The sequence below is a fragment of the Trichechus manatus genome, unplaced genomic scaffold, assembly GCF_000243295.1.
Source record: "Trichechus manatus latirostris isolate Lorelei unplaced genomic scaffold, TriManLat1.0 scaffold00050, whole genome shotgun sequence".
In the NCBI taxonomy this organism is placed as follows: domain Eukaryota; kingdom Metazoa; phylum Chordata; class Mammalia; order Sirenia; family Trichechidae; genus Trichechus; species Trichechus manatus.
Window position 1 is genome coordinate 14,434,300 of NW_004443986.1, and position 19,400 is coordinate 14,453,699.

The following is a 19,400-nucleotide window of genomic DNA, read 5'->3' on the forward strand; positions in this document are numbered from 1 at the left end:
ATCTTTTGGATTTCTAATTGTTGTTTTTGTATAATTTCTAGTTGTGAATTTATTTTGGCATTTTGTTCCTGCATTATTTTCCTGAATTCCTCCATTTTTTGGTCTGTATTTTCCATGAATTTGTCTCCTTTTTCCATGAATTTGTCTGTTTTTTTCCTCATTTTTGTCTGCTTTTTGCTTCAACTCTTGGATAATTCTGTGTATTAGAGATTTGAATTCCCTATCAGGTAGTTCTAGTGCCTTTTCTTCTACTGGAAAATCATCTGGTGTTTTATTTTGGACACCTATTGGAAACGTCCTGTCCTGTTTTTTATAAATGTTTTGATATTGTCTGCTGTCTTCGGGGCATCCAGTAGTTATTTTTCTCATTTATTGATTGTAGATTTGTTTGTTTCGTCCCTTTTTTTTTGGCTGTTTCTGAGCAGGTGGGCTGTGTGTTCTTTGTCGTTTGCTCGTCTGTGGGCACGGTACTTTTTGCCTCCTTCTCCAATTGGCAGGTCAGTTGCTCAGATATGGTACAGCAGGGCAGATCTAGCTGAAGAGGAGGTGCTTGGATGGGTTGTTTGTGGCACTTACTACAGCCACCGGGGCAGGTCGGTAATCAGTGCAGGGTAGGTTCCGGTAGGCTGTGACTGTGCTGCTTGATGGTGTGATGTTAAGCACATGGTGCAGGTAGGCAGGATAGAGGGGAGAGATTGTGATGTGTGAAGGTAAGATAGGTATGGGAGAGAGGAGAGAGGAACAGGATCCAAAAACATACAAACAAAAAAGTGGTAGGGGAGCTTGCTGTTGGAGTGGAGAGATGAGAGACTATGAAACGGAGAAAAACAAAAAGGGGGGAAGAAGTAGGGGAAAAAAGAAAAGAATGAATAAATAAAAATTAGAAAGAAAAAAAGAACAGCAAAGCCCCCAGGGATCCCATTGGTGTGGCTACAAGGTCTGGGGGAGTTGTTCGCAGGTGTTGAAGTACAGCCTGGCTAGGAGGTGTAGAGGTATTCAGTGCCAGTTATCCAGGGAACAGGAAGAGAAGGAAGGTATAGAGAGACGAGAAACTGAGTAATGAAGAAAGACAAAAAGGGAACAAGAGCGAAAAGAAAACAAAACAAATATAAAAAAAAAACCAAGAAAACTCCCCAAAAAAATCAGAAAAAAAAACCCATGAAAAAAGAAATGCTCTCAGGGATCCTCTGTGTGTCTGCGCAAGCTGAGGGGTTAGGTCACAAGCTGCACAGCACCGCCTGGCCAGATCAGGCTCCCAACTCAATAACAGAAAGAACCAAACCGAAAAAAGCCCTGGGATCCCTCCAGCATGGCAGCACAGACCAGGAAGCAGTTCCACACTCGAGCGGAGCTCTGCAGCCCCTCAGGGAGAAGCAAAGATGGCGCTCGGAGCCAGGTATTTGAGCAAGAGGTGGTGGAGGTGGTGAGAGGTAAGGAAGAAATCAAAAGAAGCGGAAGAAAAGCAACACCAGGAACAAATCACTTGCCTGTTGGATTTTGCGCAGTCGGAAATAGCGGTGAACTGGTGAAAGATGGCAGCCGACAGCGCGTCACTTTGAATGTGTGTCGCTCTCCTTAGTCCTCGCAGTGATCCAGTTTCTCACATCAGGCTCCTGAAAGAGCTCACTATGCCTCTTCCAAGTGTCCTGTTCCAGCACTTTGACCCGTAATTTTTCCCGTTCCCCGTTACGGTTCCAGATAACCCAGACTTTCAAAATTTGGGTCTGTTCTGGTTTCGCTCTGTCTGCCATGACTGAACCAGTTCGTACCAGTTTGAAGCCCTGGTTATAGCTTAATAAAAAATTATAATGAAATTTGACATGCTTGTTAAAATACTCATGATTTGTAAACATAGTAAATGCATCTTTTAACTTTGTTGTTGTTGTTAGGTGCCATCAAGTTGCTTCTAACTCATAGTGACCCTCTAGGATAGAGTAGAACTGCCGCAGAAGGTTTCCCAGGGGCAGCTGGTGGATTTGAGCTGTTAACCACTACACCATCAGGGCTCCTATTTTAACTTTAGGATACAATAAAAAACAATATAAGATATCAGTTTAATATTGAACTGTTTACTTATAACCTGCCCTCTTATTTATTGTTTTCTTTTAGGTTGGATGGAGTACTGCTCGTGATTATTATACATTTTTATGGTCCCCTATGCCTGAACATTATGTAGAAGGATCAACAGTCAATTGTGTTCTAGCATTTCAAGGTAAGAACTGAAAACTTCAGAACTCAAAATTAGATGTCTTATTGCCATTAAAAATGTTGTACCCCAATGCAGTTACCTGCTTAGCCATGTCCAGGGCACCAAAGTTGAATTAATTAGTGTCTTTGTTTAGTAAAAGCCATAAGAATGTAAATATCTAGTGTAAGCCACATGGTATGTTATTTTATGTAGACATTTGAAAGTATTCTTGCTTGTTATCTTAGCTTTCATTGAAGAGATCGAATTTCTTTCCAGATCTTTTCTTTTTTTTGTGGTGAAAATATACTTAACAAAACGTATGCCATCTTGGTAATTTCTACATATACAATTCAGTGACATTGATTACATTCTTAAAGTTGTGCAGCCATTCTCACTATCCTTTTCCAAATCATTCTACCACCATTAACATAAACTTAATGCCCCCAAGCATAAACTTCCTCTTACCCCCCCAACCATTAATCATTTTTGATTTTTGTGTATTTGCTTATTTCATGTAAGTGAGATCATACAGTATTTGTCTTTTCTAAACTGACTTATTTTGCTCAACTTGATGTTTTTAAGGTGCATCCATGTTGTGGCATATACATCAGGACTTCATTTCTCTTTATGCAGATAGTTATTTTAGATGATTGTTTTTTTCAAATGATAAAACAATGCTGTTACTGATATTAGAATAGTATAACAAAATAGAGGTGAGGAAAATAATCCAAATGAAAACCACAAAGATGACTAACAGGGTTTATAGAGTAGTTACATTAGTTTTGTCATGTGAAAGTTGCCTGTTAAATGGATATAAGTAATATAAAATCCACTCTTAAGTTTGGTGTTATATTGACAGATTTTTAAAAATACTGTTATTCAGAAATCTAATTACAGAGTTTGCTGCAGAATGATTTTTATATTATAATCAAATATAATATGATTATAATGGATTTTATTAAATCAAATTCTTAACTTTTTTTTTAATTCTTAACCTTTTTTACACCATGGAGTCTTCTCAATATGGTGAAGTTTATGCACGCTGTCTCAGAATAATATTTTAATGTACATAAAATAAAAATACATAGAATTGCAAAGGAAACCAGTTATTTTGAAATGGTTATCATTTATGATATATTAATATATGTACTTTAAAATCTACTAACAAGATATAGCAGCATATCTGATAACTGCCAGAATTTGAAGGTAATAGTATTGCGGTATCTGTAACAATTGCAGTGTGCCCTGTGATTCCTATTAGTGACCAAAAAAATCACAAGTACTGATAATACTGTGTGGCTTTTTGCCTACATTAATATTCAAAGGAAATGCTAAAATTATAGTTAACATTAGTAAAAGTAAAGATGTAATTTTTCTCCTCCATGCTTGTGGTGAATTCTTTTTATCCTTCAACCCCAGGTGAAGCATTCCAATAAAGACTCTGCTTTTTAGAGCTTTACTTGCCTCTCTGTTAAAAAAAAATTCTAGGACTCTTACTTTCCTCTGGGGATGAAGGGTTTTTCCTCTAGTTTCTTTGTATTTTTAAACAGTAGAATCTTTTAAAAATATTTTTATTCTAGTAGAAAGAAGTCTGCATTCTGTGAATCATTGCTTTTAAAAAGATGTTCAGCATTATAAAACCAATGATTAAAATAAAGTTGTCACACATTTTAATGAAATTTAAAAATCTTTAAAACCAGTCCCCAAATCACGTCTCCCTGAAGTAATCTGGTTTACCTTCCTCAAAATGGTGAAAATTAAATTTATTTTACACCAACTAAATTAAAAGAAAACCCTTAGGAACCAAACTGTACTGAGATATTTAATGTAAATGCTTATTTAATATACAAATACATACCTAAGAAACCAAAAGACAGTTTGAATTTGGAATAAAAATTTCTAGGTATTATTATTTTTTTGTGTCTAAAAAAACCTAAACCATACCTCTTGCCGTTGAGTGATTCCAACTCATAGCAATCCTATAGGACAGTACTGCCCATAGGATTTCCAAGGCTGTAATCCACCAGGGAGCAGATGATGGGTTACAACTACTGATCTTTCAGTTAGCAGCCAAGTGCTTAACCACTGTGCCACCAGTGTTCCCTATTGTGTTTAGGTGTTACTTATTTTAGATAATTTTTTATAGTGACCCCAGAGGCCTTAGTCATTTTTATTATAGTTGTTATGAGAGAACATTGTACATTTATTTAAAAAAAAAAAAAAAGCCGGCTAGTGCAGCGTAACTTGGAACCTATGCATATGGTTTTAGTATAGTGGTTTCCAAACTTGCCTGTGCTTTGGAATCATCTGGGGAATTTCAAGAAACACTGAAGCCTATGTCCCACCATCAGAGATTGTGATTTAATTGGTCTGGGTGTGATCTGGTGGGAAGTGTGGAATCCCTTGTAGTAGACAATATGGCATTTGGTCCTGGTTCTTGAGAGCGGATCACACCTGAGAACAATGAGTGGGGGCTGACCAGACCAAGAGGGACCACCTGGGGAGCCCATGCTGACTAAGCCTCAGGAGGTATTGATGTACTCTATCACTTTACGTATTGAGGCCAGTAAAGGCCTTGGAAGATAGAGGCTCAGTGGAGCTTTCTCAGTGGAGAGAGCAAGCATCTTGAGTATCCCTTCGGGACAGGAAGCTCTGTGCTGAGACCCTCCCCCACCCCCGCTGGATCTCACTGTATGTGTGTGTATCATTTCTTCTGCTAGATTAAAGGTGGGCCATTCCAATAGATTATTGGACCTAAGAAACAGAAGGGGCCCAGATATCTGCCAGCCTAGCCCCTGGTGAATGGGGATGAGAGAGAAAGGGCTGCATGGAGCAGCTGGGGTCTGAACTGAACAGGGAAGAGAAGTTAAGATTTCCAAACGATGGCAGCTGTCATGTGGGGTGAGGTTTGTTAGCCACCACACAATTTGGTGTCAGAGGTGGGTAATCTCAGCCTCCTCGAACTGTTTGACAGGGCTAGCTAGAGAGAACCCTGATAGTGCACCTGGGTTTTTGAATGTTTAAAAGATAGCCAGGTGATTCTGATGTGTAGAAGTTTGGGAAAATGTGCTGTTTCATATCAGGCAGTATCTGATTTGAATTCTGGTGACCTGTGCTAAACAGATTTCTGAAATAACTAGGCTCAGATTAAATCAGCTTCACACTGTCTTAAGGTTTTTAAACAAACTTTTTCATTTTCTTCTGAGGTTTATATATTTTTGATGTGAATATTGATTGACAATGTGACCACATGGAGCTTGCATATATAAAAACATTTTCTTGTATAGCATGTATAGAAACATACATTAAGAGAATACAGTTTATACTGTTAATATGGACAAAGGTTTAGGCCTTCATAGTTGTTTATGGATAAATATTCTGAATTATTAGTGTTTATTTTTTAATTCATGGCTTTTTAGAAATCAAATTCAAGTTGTTATCAGAACTGATTTTGTTGTTTTAAAAATTTTTTCTTAAAAGTTGTGGATTTTTTTTCTGTCACTTTTCATTGTGATTGATTTTCTTTTAACAAATGAGTTAACTTACTGAATTTGTTATGGTAACCAATAGATTTGATTATTAAAAACTTTACAAAGGAGAAAATCATTCAGTTTATTTCTGTTCATACTTTAAAGTGTTTCCATGGGAGAAGCATATGTGCAAAAAAGTTTATAAGTTTTTGAAAATTTAATATGTTAGTTTTACATTGAATTTTGAAATCCAGGAATAAAACTTATGCTTGCCTAGGACTGTTTTGTTACGTGAGGCAGTCAGGGTAGAGTCATGGAAAACTTACTCTTAGAAAATAGAGGTAGAAGGGCTTTTAAGCACAATCCAAATCACTTTACTCACTTTGTGGATGAGTCATGAGAGGATTCTGAAATGCAAAGCTCAAAACAACTAACAAAAATACCAAAATGTGATTTTTTCCGCCCCAAATGGACCCTTATTTGTTTATTATAATCTGACCGATTGCTAATGTCACAGACTAAAAAATTTGACTCAGTTTGGTTTTTACTTTTTTCTGTTTTATTGTCAACATTATTAATCTGACCAGAGCTTTTCCTAGCTTTAATTGCAACTCTGAATAAATTACATCTTGTATCTCAAATGGTGTTTGAATCATATTTTTAGCAGATTATTTTGTGAGATTTTGATTTTTAAAGAATAAGATCTTGAATATCTAGTTTGTAAAATTTCTAATGTCATGATAACAGAGTTGATAAATAAGGCTGTATTTTTGTTTTTCTACTTAAACTTTAAGTATAGTTGCCATTTGCAAAGTTATCTGCTATGGATTAAATAAATTTAGTAATAGATATTCAGAGGGTGGTAATTTTTTAGAGCTTTTTTTATTAATTGTCAAATGCATCTCTATAGTACTTCATTTTTAACTTTTTACTTTGGAATAATTTTAGATGTAAATAAAAGTTGCAAAAATAGTACAAAGAATACGGAAATCCCCAGCTTCTCTAAAGTTAACATCTTTTATAGCCCTAATACGTTTCCAAAAAACAAGGAATTTAATACTGATATATTATTGACTGTAGTACAAGCTTATTTAAATGTTACCAGTTTTTCCACTAATAATTGTCTGTTCTTGGATCCAGTCCAGAATCACACATTGCATTTAGTTGTCATGTCTCTATAGTCTCCTCCATTCTCCTGCATTTCTTCAGTCTGTCCTTGTCTGAAGGACATGAATGTGTGACCTTTACATTTTTGAAGAGTACTGTTCAATTTTTTTTTTTTTTTGGTAATATATCTTTTATTTTGAGTTTGTTGGAAGGTATCTTATGATAAGATTGAGGTTAAACATTTTTGGGAAGAATCCTTTAGAAGCGGTGGTGTACTTCTCTTAGTGCGTTGTATCAGAGGGAACGTGATATCCGTATGTCTTATTTTTGATGATGTTAACCTTGATCACTTTGTGGAGGTGGTGTTGGCTGGGTTTCTTTGCTGTAAATTCAGTATTTTTCCCTTTGTAATTAATAATTTTATGGAGGAGTTATTTTGAGACTATGCAAATATTTTATTTCTCCTCAGACTTTCATGCACCAATTTTAAATCCGTCACTGGATCTTGATTACAGCAAGTTTTGTGATGTTTGCCTAATGATGATTTTCTGTTCTCATTTCTTGTGCATTTATTAGTTGGAATTATTCTGTTATGAAGAGTTATCCTTTCTGCATGGACTCATGCATATTTATTCTATGGAATAAAATCGAATACTGTCATTTTTTGCTGTTCCAGCTTTGGCTGTTGGTAGCTCCTTCAAGTTAACTTCCTGTGTTTTTTTGACATTCCTCTCAACCCAATTCTCTTGAAATAAATTCTTCCTTACTTTCAAGCATCACAAGATGTTCCAAGCTTATTTTGTATTTTTCTTGCCCTTTCCTCCCGTTTCAAGGAGAAAGAGCCGTTTTTTGAAGAAATGAAATCAGGCAAAGTAGATATCATAATAGTGAATAGCAATCATAATGATTACAGATTTCTGGGTACATGTTAATATCCAAGATAAATATATTCATCTTTATATGTTCATTCATCAAATACTTCCTTTTTACAAGTCACTGTGGAGGATTCCAGAATTATATATATATACACACACACATATATATGTATGTACGTGTGTGTGTATATATATATATATCTTAGTGTTTTTGAGGTGTGATAATAAAGTGTGTACATAATTAATAGTAAAGCAAAGTATATGCTGGTTTTTTTTTTTCTTTTATGTAAAAAATACAGTGGGAGCTTTGGAGAGGAAGTAAAGATTAATTTTGAGCTAGGATACTCAAGCAAAATTTAAAAACCGGTAACAATTGAGCTGTGTGTATTGAAGAGTAGTTAAAGAAGGGAACAAATACCAAACATACAATGTTTGTCAGGTAGTACGCCAGATGATATAGACAGATGGCTTCATCTCTTCTTTATAGATAAGAAACTGCACCTCAGGGAGGTTAAGTAAATAATAGTGATAGAACTGGAATTTCAGCTTAGATCTGTGTAGTTCCAAAGCTCATTTTACTCTTTTGCACCAGTAGACCTGATTCTTTTCTGTTTCACACAGTTTACATGTGCACCATATTCCCTTTGTTAATAACTCACTTTTACATGTTAATGAGTGTTACATTGGAGGGAAGATGTCATTAAATGACATATCACCCCCATCCCCAATACCGTCTTCCTAGATTCTTATTCTGATTTTTCCCTTGCCCCAGCCTCTTTCCTCTTGAAAACTATATACTTGTCTTTCCCAGATGAGTTTATTTTGTCCTAGTGAATATACAAGGGAAAAGAATATTTCTGGAGTATAAGCTTAGGCCTAAGAGAAGAAGAATTTGGGTATGTTTGGAAAAGAAGGAGAGAGTGTGTTTTGATAGATAATTTATGAAAGATGGGCAGAAGGCCATATCCTAAGCACCAAGAAGAGTGTCAGGAATGATAGGAGATGCTAAGTATTGGTAAATTAAATTAAAATAATATTTATTTTAAAACACACACACACACAAAAAAAAAAAAAAAAAGAAAAAAGAAAAAAACCCAACCCATTGTCCTTGAGTTGGTTTGGAGTCATAATAGCAACCCTATAGGACAGGGTAGAACTACCCCATAGGGTTTCCAAGACTGCCACATCTTTTTCCTGCAGAGCAGCTGGTGGATTTGAACCACGGAGCTTTCTGTTAGCAGCCAGGTGCTGAACTACTGCGCCACCAGGACTCTTTTTAATAGGAAGTTTAATAATTTTTTGTTGTTGTTAACTTTTTCTTTAGGATATTACCTTCCAAATGATGATGGAGAATTTTATCAGTTCTGTTATGTTACCCATAAGGGTGAAATACGTGCAGCAAGTACACCTTTCCAGTTTCGAGCTTCTTCTCCAGTTGAAGAATTGCTTACTATGGAAGATGAAGGAAATTCTGACATGTTGGTGATGACCACAAAAGCTGGCCTTCTTGAGGTTGGTATCAACAATTATCAATGAACATTTTGAGAACATTGACAATTTTGAGAACAGAGTTCATGTTGGTTGTCATGTTAAGAATTTTCAGGTTATAAAAGAGCTTCCACAAAGATTAAATGACTTTTAACTAAAATAGAAAACTTAGAGTGTCTTTTTTGAAATAATTTAAAAATCTTTCGGTAACAGTTATGTTATTGATTCTGCTGTGGCAGGTACTATTCCTAGGGCCTGTCAATATTTTGTGCATAATAGATAACACAGTAAATATCTATTGAAAGCACTTAAACCTAAAACTTTCCTAACTTTCCTTCTTCGTTGGGAGCCTAATCTATTGATTGTAGAATAGTACAGAACTGGGGGATGAATCTTGACTGGGAAAGTGGCCTAAGGTGATATATTAAAATGTAATTGGATGTGAACTTCACACCATGAACATGTCTGTCTCAAGTGTGGCAGTGTCTTAATTTAGGTTGAGCATTTTTAGAATGATTCTTTTCTTTGTCCAGTCAGATGAATAAAGTGGGACTAACCATAATAACAAAAAGAAAAGGTGAAAAACTCTTTACTGGTTTTTTTTTCCCCAAGTATTGTGGGGGTGTGATATTGGCTCAAATATAAATTAACTGTAGATGGTCTAATAATAATGCCTTATGTATGAATTTTTAGCAGTCTTTGAAGGAGAATATAGAGCAACGTTCTTTTATCATTTCAGGATAACATTTCCCAGCATCTTTACCCTATATCTAAAAAAATAGAATGTTAAATTTGAGTTAGCAAAGAAAACAAAAAAAAAAACAAAACCTGTTGCTGTCGAGTTGATTCCAACTCACAGTGACTCGATAGGACAGAATAGAACTGCCCCATAGGGTTTCCAGTGAGTGGCTAGTGGATTCGAACTGCTGACCTTTTCATTAGCAGCCATAGCTCTTAATTATATGTAGTGTCTTCTGTTGTAATAATACGAAAAATGGCTCCTTTAATTGATTCAGTATATATTTTTAGTTAATTTATATTCATATTTGGTCTGTAATGGGTCATTGCTTTTCTTTATAGTCAGATGGATTTTTTTTACATGTAAATATTTTACATCTTTTATTTACCTGTAAGAAATGAGAATAGAGAAAAAAGATAAGATGTTCTAGATATAATACAGTCAAACTAAGAAAGTTAGTAGGAACCAGTAATTTTTTATTGTGAATTCTTCCATATCATCGCTTTTCCTTTCCAGAAATTCCTCCCTTATCTTAAAGAAATGTAACTTTTATAGGGTGACTAAAACATTTTGTGGTGACAACTGTCTGGTGATCAAGGGTTTTAGCCTGGTATTTGAACGTTAGTCAAAGATACTGAAACAAGCCCGGCTCTTAAAAAGAATGCAGTTAGTGTTTATACTGCAGCTTTTTGAATACTTGCTAGACCACCCTGATTTCAGGGCCTCCAACAGAAAAACATTTTGGCATCCACATCTCTCTTGTGATTCTTCTTTAAGTAAATTGGGACATTGATGTAGCACAGTCTGTTACAGTTCTTCCTATTCCATAAAGGATGCTTTACAAAGAAAAAATTAAATCGCTGTGTCTTAGGTAAATATTTCTGAGATAAGATACTTTTATTTTCTTGAACAGTTTTTTGACAAGTCCATAATCATCAAAGTCTTTTAATGATTTTGTCTAAAACTGCACAAAATTAGTACATATGTGAGACTATCTGGGACACTGTTGACATTAAAAGTGATTAATGATATATAACAATCAAACGCGATGTGTAAACTTTGATTGGATCCTAGATTTGAGAAAAAGCCGACTATTAGATATTATGGATTATTGTTAATTTTTTTAGTTATAACAATGGTTGAATAGGAAACTGTCCTTATTAGGATGTAACTTGATCTGCAGTATTTAGGGATGAAGTGTCTGCAATTTCATTTCATATGGTTTAGCAAAAAACTAAATAAATAAATTACATAAATAAATCAGGTATTTAAGGTGAAGTAAAATAAGCATGGTAAAGTATTAATAATTAGTGAATTTAGTTGAAGAGTATATGGGTGTTGTAAAATTTTAACTATGCTTGAAAGATTATAAAATACAAAGTTGAGAGGAACAATTAGACTTGTATACATTTTCTAATTTGAGTTCCTTTTTTATTTCTATTTAAGTTTCAGTAAATTCTTGATAAGTATATGTGAAATAAGTCACTGGAAAAAATTGACTCTTCTGTAACGTTTCTATTCCTTTATGTCAAGATGTGTCATCATTTTTAGGCTGCCAGAAACTTCACAGCCAGAGTTAATGCTAAATTAATAACGATATTAACCCTTATGCTTAATGTATTTGCTTGCTCCTAATTTTCTGTTGACTTTATTGAGTATATAATATTCAGTGTGAGGTGGATATGCAATCTACTTAAATTTTTTTTTTTTTTTTTTCTTTAAAGGTAAGCTATTAAGTGCAGTGACTAAATAAACTTTTTCCCTTGGAGAGTATTCAATTCTGGTATTTTCATTAAGTCTGATGGAACAGGTAGAAGGATCATTCTAAAAAAAAAAAATTAGCATTTCAGCTTTTATCAGAGCCACTTTAATCAGTTTGGTTCCATGATTCGATGGCCCTGGGGAACTGATTTGGGTTGTATTATTAAGAAAATGTTTAAACTTTCCCAGCTAAAGGTACCTCCCTTGTGAAGCCTTTCCTTTGAGTCCTCATTATTTTTATTTATGAAGTTTGTATTAATTTTCAAATAGAGGCCAATATGTGTGTGTGTGTATAACCTATTTCTTTCTTAGTACCTTATTTAAAGGACTAAAACTTTTAATAGGAATCCCATGTATGGAGGCTTTATGTAATACATGAGTAAGTTCTTAATAGATTGAAAGATTTCCCATAGATTGAAAGATTTCCCATGGATTTAATATTCAGTGAGAGATTGAGATTTTCCTTTTGAAGTCTCTGATTATTAGGATAAGAAAAACCTGCTAATTAAGTTACTTATGAAACTTAATATGCTCTGTTTAGTGTTGATCTGGAAAGTGATTATAGGCAACTTGTAATTTCACCCATTTTATACTTTTCTTTTAACATTTCCTTCTTTGCCTAACCAAAAGTAGGTTGAAATTTATAATTTGTGAATTTTTCCAACCAAAGGCTAAAAGACATTGCTTGATAATGAAGTATGTAGGATGTAAAAATTCATTCTGTGAATTTCTTAACTATTGTTTTATGGAATTTGTAGTAAAATATTTTAGGATATAAAAAATAATTTGAGTTTTTTGTTTTACAGTTCAAAATTGAGAAAACCATGAAAGAAAAAGAAGAACTATTAAAGCTAATTGTTGTTCTGGAAAAAGAAACAACACAACTTCGAGAACAAGTTGGAAGAATGGAAAGTGAACTTAATCAGGAGAAAGAAAAATGTGACCAACTACAAGCAGAGCAAAAGGTTAGTTGTGTCTTATGTAACTGATGGGAGCTGATAATATATTTCCTGAAACCCACCTTTGCCAAGAACTGAACCAATTAAAGTAGGTAAAAACCAGCTATTGAAAAAAGTAGCATTTAGACAGACATTTATACAAGAATAGGTCAGTTCCTGTTAACCTTCTGCCACAGCTTCTTTTATGTTGTAAAATGGTTAAAATACTTGTAGACTTTTGGTACCAGGCTTGATGAGGTAGTCCCTGACAACTATTTCCAGATGTTTTACATCTAATTGTAGAATACATAATAATTTTTTTCTGGTTTGGAAATAAAATGGTATTTATAGAAATAAATGATGATAAACACTGAGTAAAGTGGTAAACATTTTAAATGATAAACACTGAGTAAAGGGAAAATAGAATCATCAAAATTACTTTTCAAAAAAGCAGAATTAGCGAAGTAAGACGTAGTATTACCTAAAATTTTGAAAACTTCATGTGAGAAATGCTGTGAGTTATCCTAAAAAATCACCTAATTAAAATTGTCAATTTTTTGTGCTAAGAAGAGAGATACAAGTAGAAAACAGTATGGCCGCATTAGAGATGCAAATGCTTTTAAGTTAGAAGCTGAGAGCAGTAAAAAAAGAGATTACCTAGTCATTAACTTGTTTATTTAATATTTTCATACACAAACATAAGCTGTTAGTTTAGACAACACTTAACAGATTATGATTATTTTTATCACAATTTCACATTATAGCTAGTTGGCTTTGCTTATGTCTATTGACAGGAGTGAGCGGTTGTTCCTTGAGGGTGGGGTCTTATTTCATTATTCTTTTGTCCAGCAAGGCCTAGAGCAATTATTTAATAATTATTCACTGAACCATTAGTGAAGTGATTCTCAACCATTTTTATGTTCCACTGGAGTGTACTGCATATCTGAGCAGAGATGATATACAAGTAGAGTTTAAATTCTGAAAATATTTCTGTTGCCATGTTTTATTTGTTTGAGAATTGCACTTTTGACTTAGAGGGTAAACATAATATCAAACAATGTGTGCATGTGTACATCTCCTTATAAATATCTGCTGAAGTATTCACTTCTCTCTTTATTACTGTTAACCCTTTTAGTTAAAAATCAGCAGTTATTTCCCCAGCGTTACTGTTGGAGAACTTAGTATCCTGCCCATCCAAACCAAACCTACTGCTGTCAAGTTGATTCTGACTCATAGCGACGCTGTAAGGGTTTCCAAGGCTGTAAATCTCTATGGAAGCAGACTGCCACATCTTTATCCTGCAGAGCTGCTGATGGTTTTGAACCGCCGACCTTTTGGTTGCAGTCGATCTCTTTAACCACTGTGCCACCAGGGCTCTTTTAGTATCCTATAGTAGACTGTAAACCATTTGCTGTTGAATTGACTCATGGCAACCCCACGTGCTTCGTAGAGTTTTCAGTGGCTGATTTTTTGGAAGTAGATTGCCAGGCCTTTCTTTCAAGTTGCTTCTGGGTGGATTTGAACCTTCAGCCTTTTGGCACTGAGCATGTTAACCATTCGTACTTTCTCTATTTGATTAAGTAACCAATTTTTAAAAATTTCAACTTTTAAAGCAGGTATACCAAATATTAAAATAGCTGCAGTAAAATCTTATACTATGTGCCTAGCTTGACTATTAGAACATTCAGCTAAATTTTACATTCAATTAAATAACTCATTATTTTGTATAGTTATTATAACTCCTTTCTCTCTATTCTTTACATATTTCTTCTATTACTTGTGCCTAGATTTGGTGGTTTTTCCAAGGTAGAATGTCAGTCTTTACTTTATTATGAGCCAGAAAGGTTAGAGGTAAGATAGAAGATGACTTATGAAATAAGCCCATTTGATAACATGTACTAAGTCCGTAAGATCAAGAATACCCTGAAATGTGGCCTTTGAGATTTATACTCTGATCATCTTGAAGTCAAATGGAAGAATAGATGATTGGGAGAATAGGAATGGCAGAATAGTAGCCCTTTAGTCTGTGAAAGTACTCATATATATCAGGCCATACTTTGATCCAGTTGAGTATTAGCTGAGATTTAAACAGTCTCAGATTCTGTATCCTGTTCAGGTTAAAAGGAGTTAAGTGCTGCAGACAAGACAAAAGCTTATTCTAACAGACTGAGACTGAGAAAGTGGTAGACTGAGGTCAGGGGATTAATGAAGCAGAACTTGTAGGAGACTGTGGCCTTGGTGCCCAGAAGAGCTCTTCAGCAGAAGTTTTTATGGCAACTCGTAAATCTTGATGATAGTCACTAATCTTGGAGGATACCTCTTCCCTGCTACTATTTTTGTATTAGGGCAGACTCTCTGGGAAGATGAAGTACTTGGAGGTGATTTTTCAGTGATATTCTATAGTAGATAGAGTAGTGATAAAAAGACAGTGATACTTGATACATAGTAGGTTCTCAATAAATGTAAGTAGCTATTATTTTATTTTTTAATCTATTATTTATTCATTTTTTATAATATTGAACCAGAGAATCACCAAGGAAGGACCAAAATATGAATAGTGTCATCTAAGAGGGGTGGAATTCATAGCATTTTCCCTGATTCTAAAAGTAATACATTTTTAATGTATAACAAATTCGGACTTATAGAAATACGTTTGCTGGTAGTTGCTTATTTCTGGGGATAAATAATATACTTGCCAGGAGAGAGAGTTCTTTTTTGTTACTAGTCAGTGTGCTTCTAATTTTTTAGGACTTTTGCATTGTACCTCCAAATTATCATCTCTAACCTAATCAGGCAGGCCTGCTGGGCAGCTAGAACAACTCAGAAACTTTCAAACGTCTCTTAGTTGTGTGGCTTATGGAATCCATGACATTTCTTGGTACTTGCTTTAAATGCATCCTATGGGTGTGAATTAAAAAAAAAAAATCTTAATATAGTAGTACAAGAGGTCTTCTTTTTGAGGTAGTATGTAAATTATCGAATATTTGAAAGACTTGTATGATGTATCATCTACATTTTCTTTTTAAATTTTTATAATGGACATTATACTGGGAATGATTGGTAGAGACCTTCAGTTTCCTTCATTGAGAAAGTATTGCTATGACAAAATGTGTTATGTCAACCAAACAGTGTGCTTAGTGATGTGTAGTTGATTGACATTTTGTACAAGCTCCTTATCTTGATGCAGCCTGTTTAACTGTTGATGGCCTGGCACTGATCCCCTGGTCATTCTTCTGCGCAGTACTGTTTATATCCTTTGTTCATTTTGTTTATTTAAAATGCTTTTAATTGGGTTCAAGAATACAGATTGGCTCTGTATTTGTACCCATCATTACTCAGTTGCAGGTATAAAAAAAGCAGGCATCCAAAAAAGCCATAACCCATATCAGCCTCAATTATTTTGATTCTTAAATAATGTATAGTTCAGTGGTTTTCAGTATATTTACAGAGTTGTGCCACCAGCACCACAGTCTAATTTCAGAACATTTCCATCACCCCAGAAAGAAACCCTCAGCCCATTAGTAATCAGTCCCCATCCCTCTGCCTCCAGTCTTAATCTACTGACAGACGAGTGGTAGTTCTATCTCTATACATTTGCCTTTTCTGGACATTTCATATAAATGAAATCATATAATATGTGGTTTTTTTGAGTCTGGTTTCTTTCACGTAGCATAATGACCTTGACGTTCTTTCATGTTGTAGCGTGTATCAGTACGTTGTTTCTTTTTCTTGCTGAATAGTATTCCAGTCTTGATTTTTGAGGCAAATTTTTTTCTGAAAAAGTTTTCTGAAAAACAGTGTAGTGGCTTGTATCTGAGATCCTCTGCCATCTTTGGGAGAAAGATGCGGCAGTCTGCTTCTGTAAAGATTTATAGCCTTGGAAACCCTATGGGACAGTTCTACTTTGTCCTGTAGGGTTACAGTGAATCGGAATTGATTCGACGGCAGTGGATTTGGTTTTTTGGTTTTTCTGCCATCTTTAATTATTGTCCTTTGAATTGGCTGTTTTCAGATTGTTTAAATATATCCAGTATTATAGCAGTGGTTAAATTAGCTTCTCAATATCCATACCTTTTAGCTTTTAGCTACTACTTTCACTATTCCTAAATCAGGTATTTCAAGTAACTTAAAATACTTGAATTAGGGTATGATCAATGGTATGTATTTTATACATTATTATATAGCACATTTAATTTTTTTAATGATGTGATATTAATATGAAAGTCAATTGATTTAAACGCTAGTCAGGGATTAATGGTGTATTATTTTATACATTATTATATAGCAGATTTAATTTTTTTAATGATGTATTAAAATGAAAGTCAGTTGGTTTAAATGCTAGTCAGGGATTAATGGTGTATTAAGGTGAAGACAAACTCAACAGTGTAGTGGCTTATAGAACAAAAAGTTTTATTTTTTTCTTATGTAACGATCTGTGTTGTGCATCATCCAGATGGGCAGATTTGCTTTACATGATTATTTAGGGGCCCAGTTACCTTCCACCTTGTTGCATTGCCACCCCTGAGACTTCTAGAGTATTCACCATCTTCATGATAGAAACCGGGTTGCTGGCCTAACATGGTTCCAGCTGGTCGAAAGAGGAAACAAATCTTTGCAGAAGGTGTGTTTAATAATTTAAGTTCCAGACATGGAAGTAAATATGCATCATTTTGAATATGGTTAGTGCAGTGTGATAGATTGCTTTTGTGTGGCCTTTCTCGCCATGGTCTTGTGACTCCCACCAGGTGATTGGGCGGGACTGTGCAGATTGGATAATTGTATCGCACTAAGGGAATTTGTCAGTTTTTAGCATCCCTCTGGGCTTGAAATGAGCCATCCCAGAGGTGGGATGGAGAGGATCCTACCACTACCAAGGAAGAACAGCCAGGAGCAGAGAGTACATCCTTTGGACCCAGGATCCTTGTGCTGAGAAGCTCTTGGAACCAGGAGACTGAGAGAGTGAGCGAGCTGCAACCCTGAAGATGGTGAGAAGTGGTGGCGGGAGAGTCCCGCAGGAGACCACGCAGTGAGCCTCCTAGCTCACAGAGTGAGAAACCTGAGTGCCTGGAGTGCCTCTGGGGACTTACTGACACGGGCTAAAAGAGCTTTGTAACACTTGCCAGAGCAGGGCAGAGGCCTAGGGCCAGAGAAATGTGTGCCTGTGAGCACAGCTGAGAAGAGGCTGTTCTGATGGAAGAACTGTGTCCTAGTGTTCCTGAGCCTGAATTGTAACCTATTACTTCCCTAATAAATTGCTTAATCATGAGTATTGTCTGTGAGTTCTGTGTGGCCACTGCAATGAATTATCGAACTGAACAGAGAAGTAGAGAGTGCTGTAGGAGGGACGGTTGATGTCAGAGTTGGTAAAGATGGTAGAGAGAAGAGGCGTGTCTGACCTGTGCCTCATAGAAATCAGCCTTGGGCTGTTGATCTTGGTGGTTCTTTCCCCTCCTGAAGTTAGAGGAGATCATACAACAGCAATGCCATTTTTACAGATGGCCATAATTAACTGCAAGAGAAGCTGAAAATACATTGTAGTTGGGCAGCTGTATAAATTACTGTGGCAGAAGGGAGATCATAATTTGATGGATAACTAGCAGATTCTGCCACAACAGCAATGCACTGTTTTTTTTTTTTAATTTAGCAGTTCGTGAGTGAGATTTGGAAAAAACCTTTGATAGAATTTTATAACTAAATCTATTAATACCAGCACTATCAAGTGTAGATAGAAATCTCATGGCAAACGAAGCAGTTGTTCATGGAGGCAAATAGCCACACATTCCGAATCCCTTTGCCGTGAGACCATAAGAACTGAATGGTACTGGCTACCATTACCGAGCATTATGATCAAAGATTCTGTAGAAAAATCCTGATCAAAAGGGGAAAAATGGAGAACAGAATTTCAGAATCTTCTGGACTTCAGACTTTCTGGAGCCGTGGAGGCTGCATGAACCCCTGAAACTATTACCCTGAGATAATCTTTAAATCTTAAACCAAAGTATCCCCTAAAGTCATCTTAAAACCAAACAATAGTTTAGCTTAACTAGTAAAGGATGTCTGCCTTGAACATTGTGCTCTCTCAAGATCTATCTATATGGGATCAAACTGACAATAGCAACTTGAAAGATTAGATAGGAACCTTAGGGGGCAGTGTTTATGTTAATGGGGAGGAACAAGTCAGAAAAGGAGAGTGAGAATGATTGCACAACTCAGACAATGTAATCAATGTCACTGAATTGTACATGTAGAAACTGTTGAATTAGTATGTTTTGCTGCGTATATTTTCAACAATAACAAAATAAAATAAAAAACCCAACTACCAAAATTGCATTACATTGATTGTTAAAAATAAATGTTCAATATATTGCTTTAGAAAACTTCTTGTTTTAGAATGTTAGAGTTGAAATCATTTTCAGATATTTAAGTAACTGACAGTGGTTACGCAGGTAGTAATTTCTCTATAGCTCAGTTTTGTCAAATGTAAATGAACATCATGATTGTTCCTAATTCTTAGGTTGTGTGTGAATCAAATAAGAACATACATAAAGCACATGGCATAGCATTTACTACACAGTAAGTTGTCAGTAAGTGATAGCTGTTGTTATTATCATTGCATTAGATACCAATTTTGGACAGGGACAGTTTAACGCATTTAATATCTAATATGGAACTTCTAAAAACCAGTTTTGAAGTTATGACCTTATTCAATTTCTCTTAGAATTTCTAATTCTTTTTTACCAATTGTCATTGTGAAAAGAAGATACAAAGGCCTAATTTTAATGCATGGGAGTCATGGTTAATGACGTATGTGTATATATGGCATTAAATGTCTTT

General features: G+C 35.2%; 1 protein-coding gene across 9 annotated transcripts in view; it reads left to right on the forward strand.

Annotated features, from left to right (window-relative positions):
* TAX1BP1 (Tax1 binding protein 1) overlaps positions 1–19,400 on the forward strand; it is a 116,962-nt gene that overhangs the window by 28,481 nt on the left and 69,081 nt on the right. For 8 of the 9 annotated variants that reach the window (XR_002824302.1, XM_023732356.1, XM_023732353.1 and 5 more), the window contains exons 3-5: positions 2,110–2,212; positions 8,965–9,152; positions 12,435–12,593. Coding sequence is in view for 8 of the 9 variants with exons in the window: in XM_023732356.1 (XP_023588124.1) it covers positions 2,110–2,212; positions 8,965–9,152; positions 12,435–12,593 (450 nt within the window). In the remaining variant the exon portion in view is untranslated. Of the gene's footprint in view, positions 1–2,109; positions 2,213–8,964; positions 9,153–12,434; positions 12,594–19,400 lie in introns of those variants that run through there. The other variant, XM_023732360.1, reaches the window with a different exon arrangement.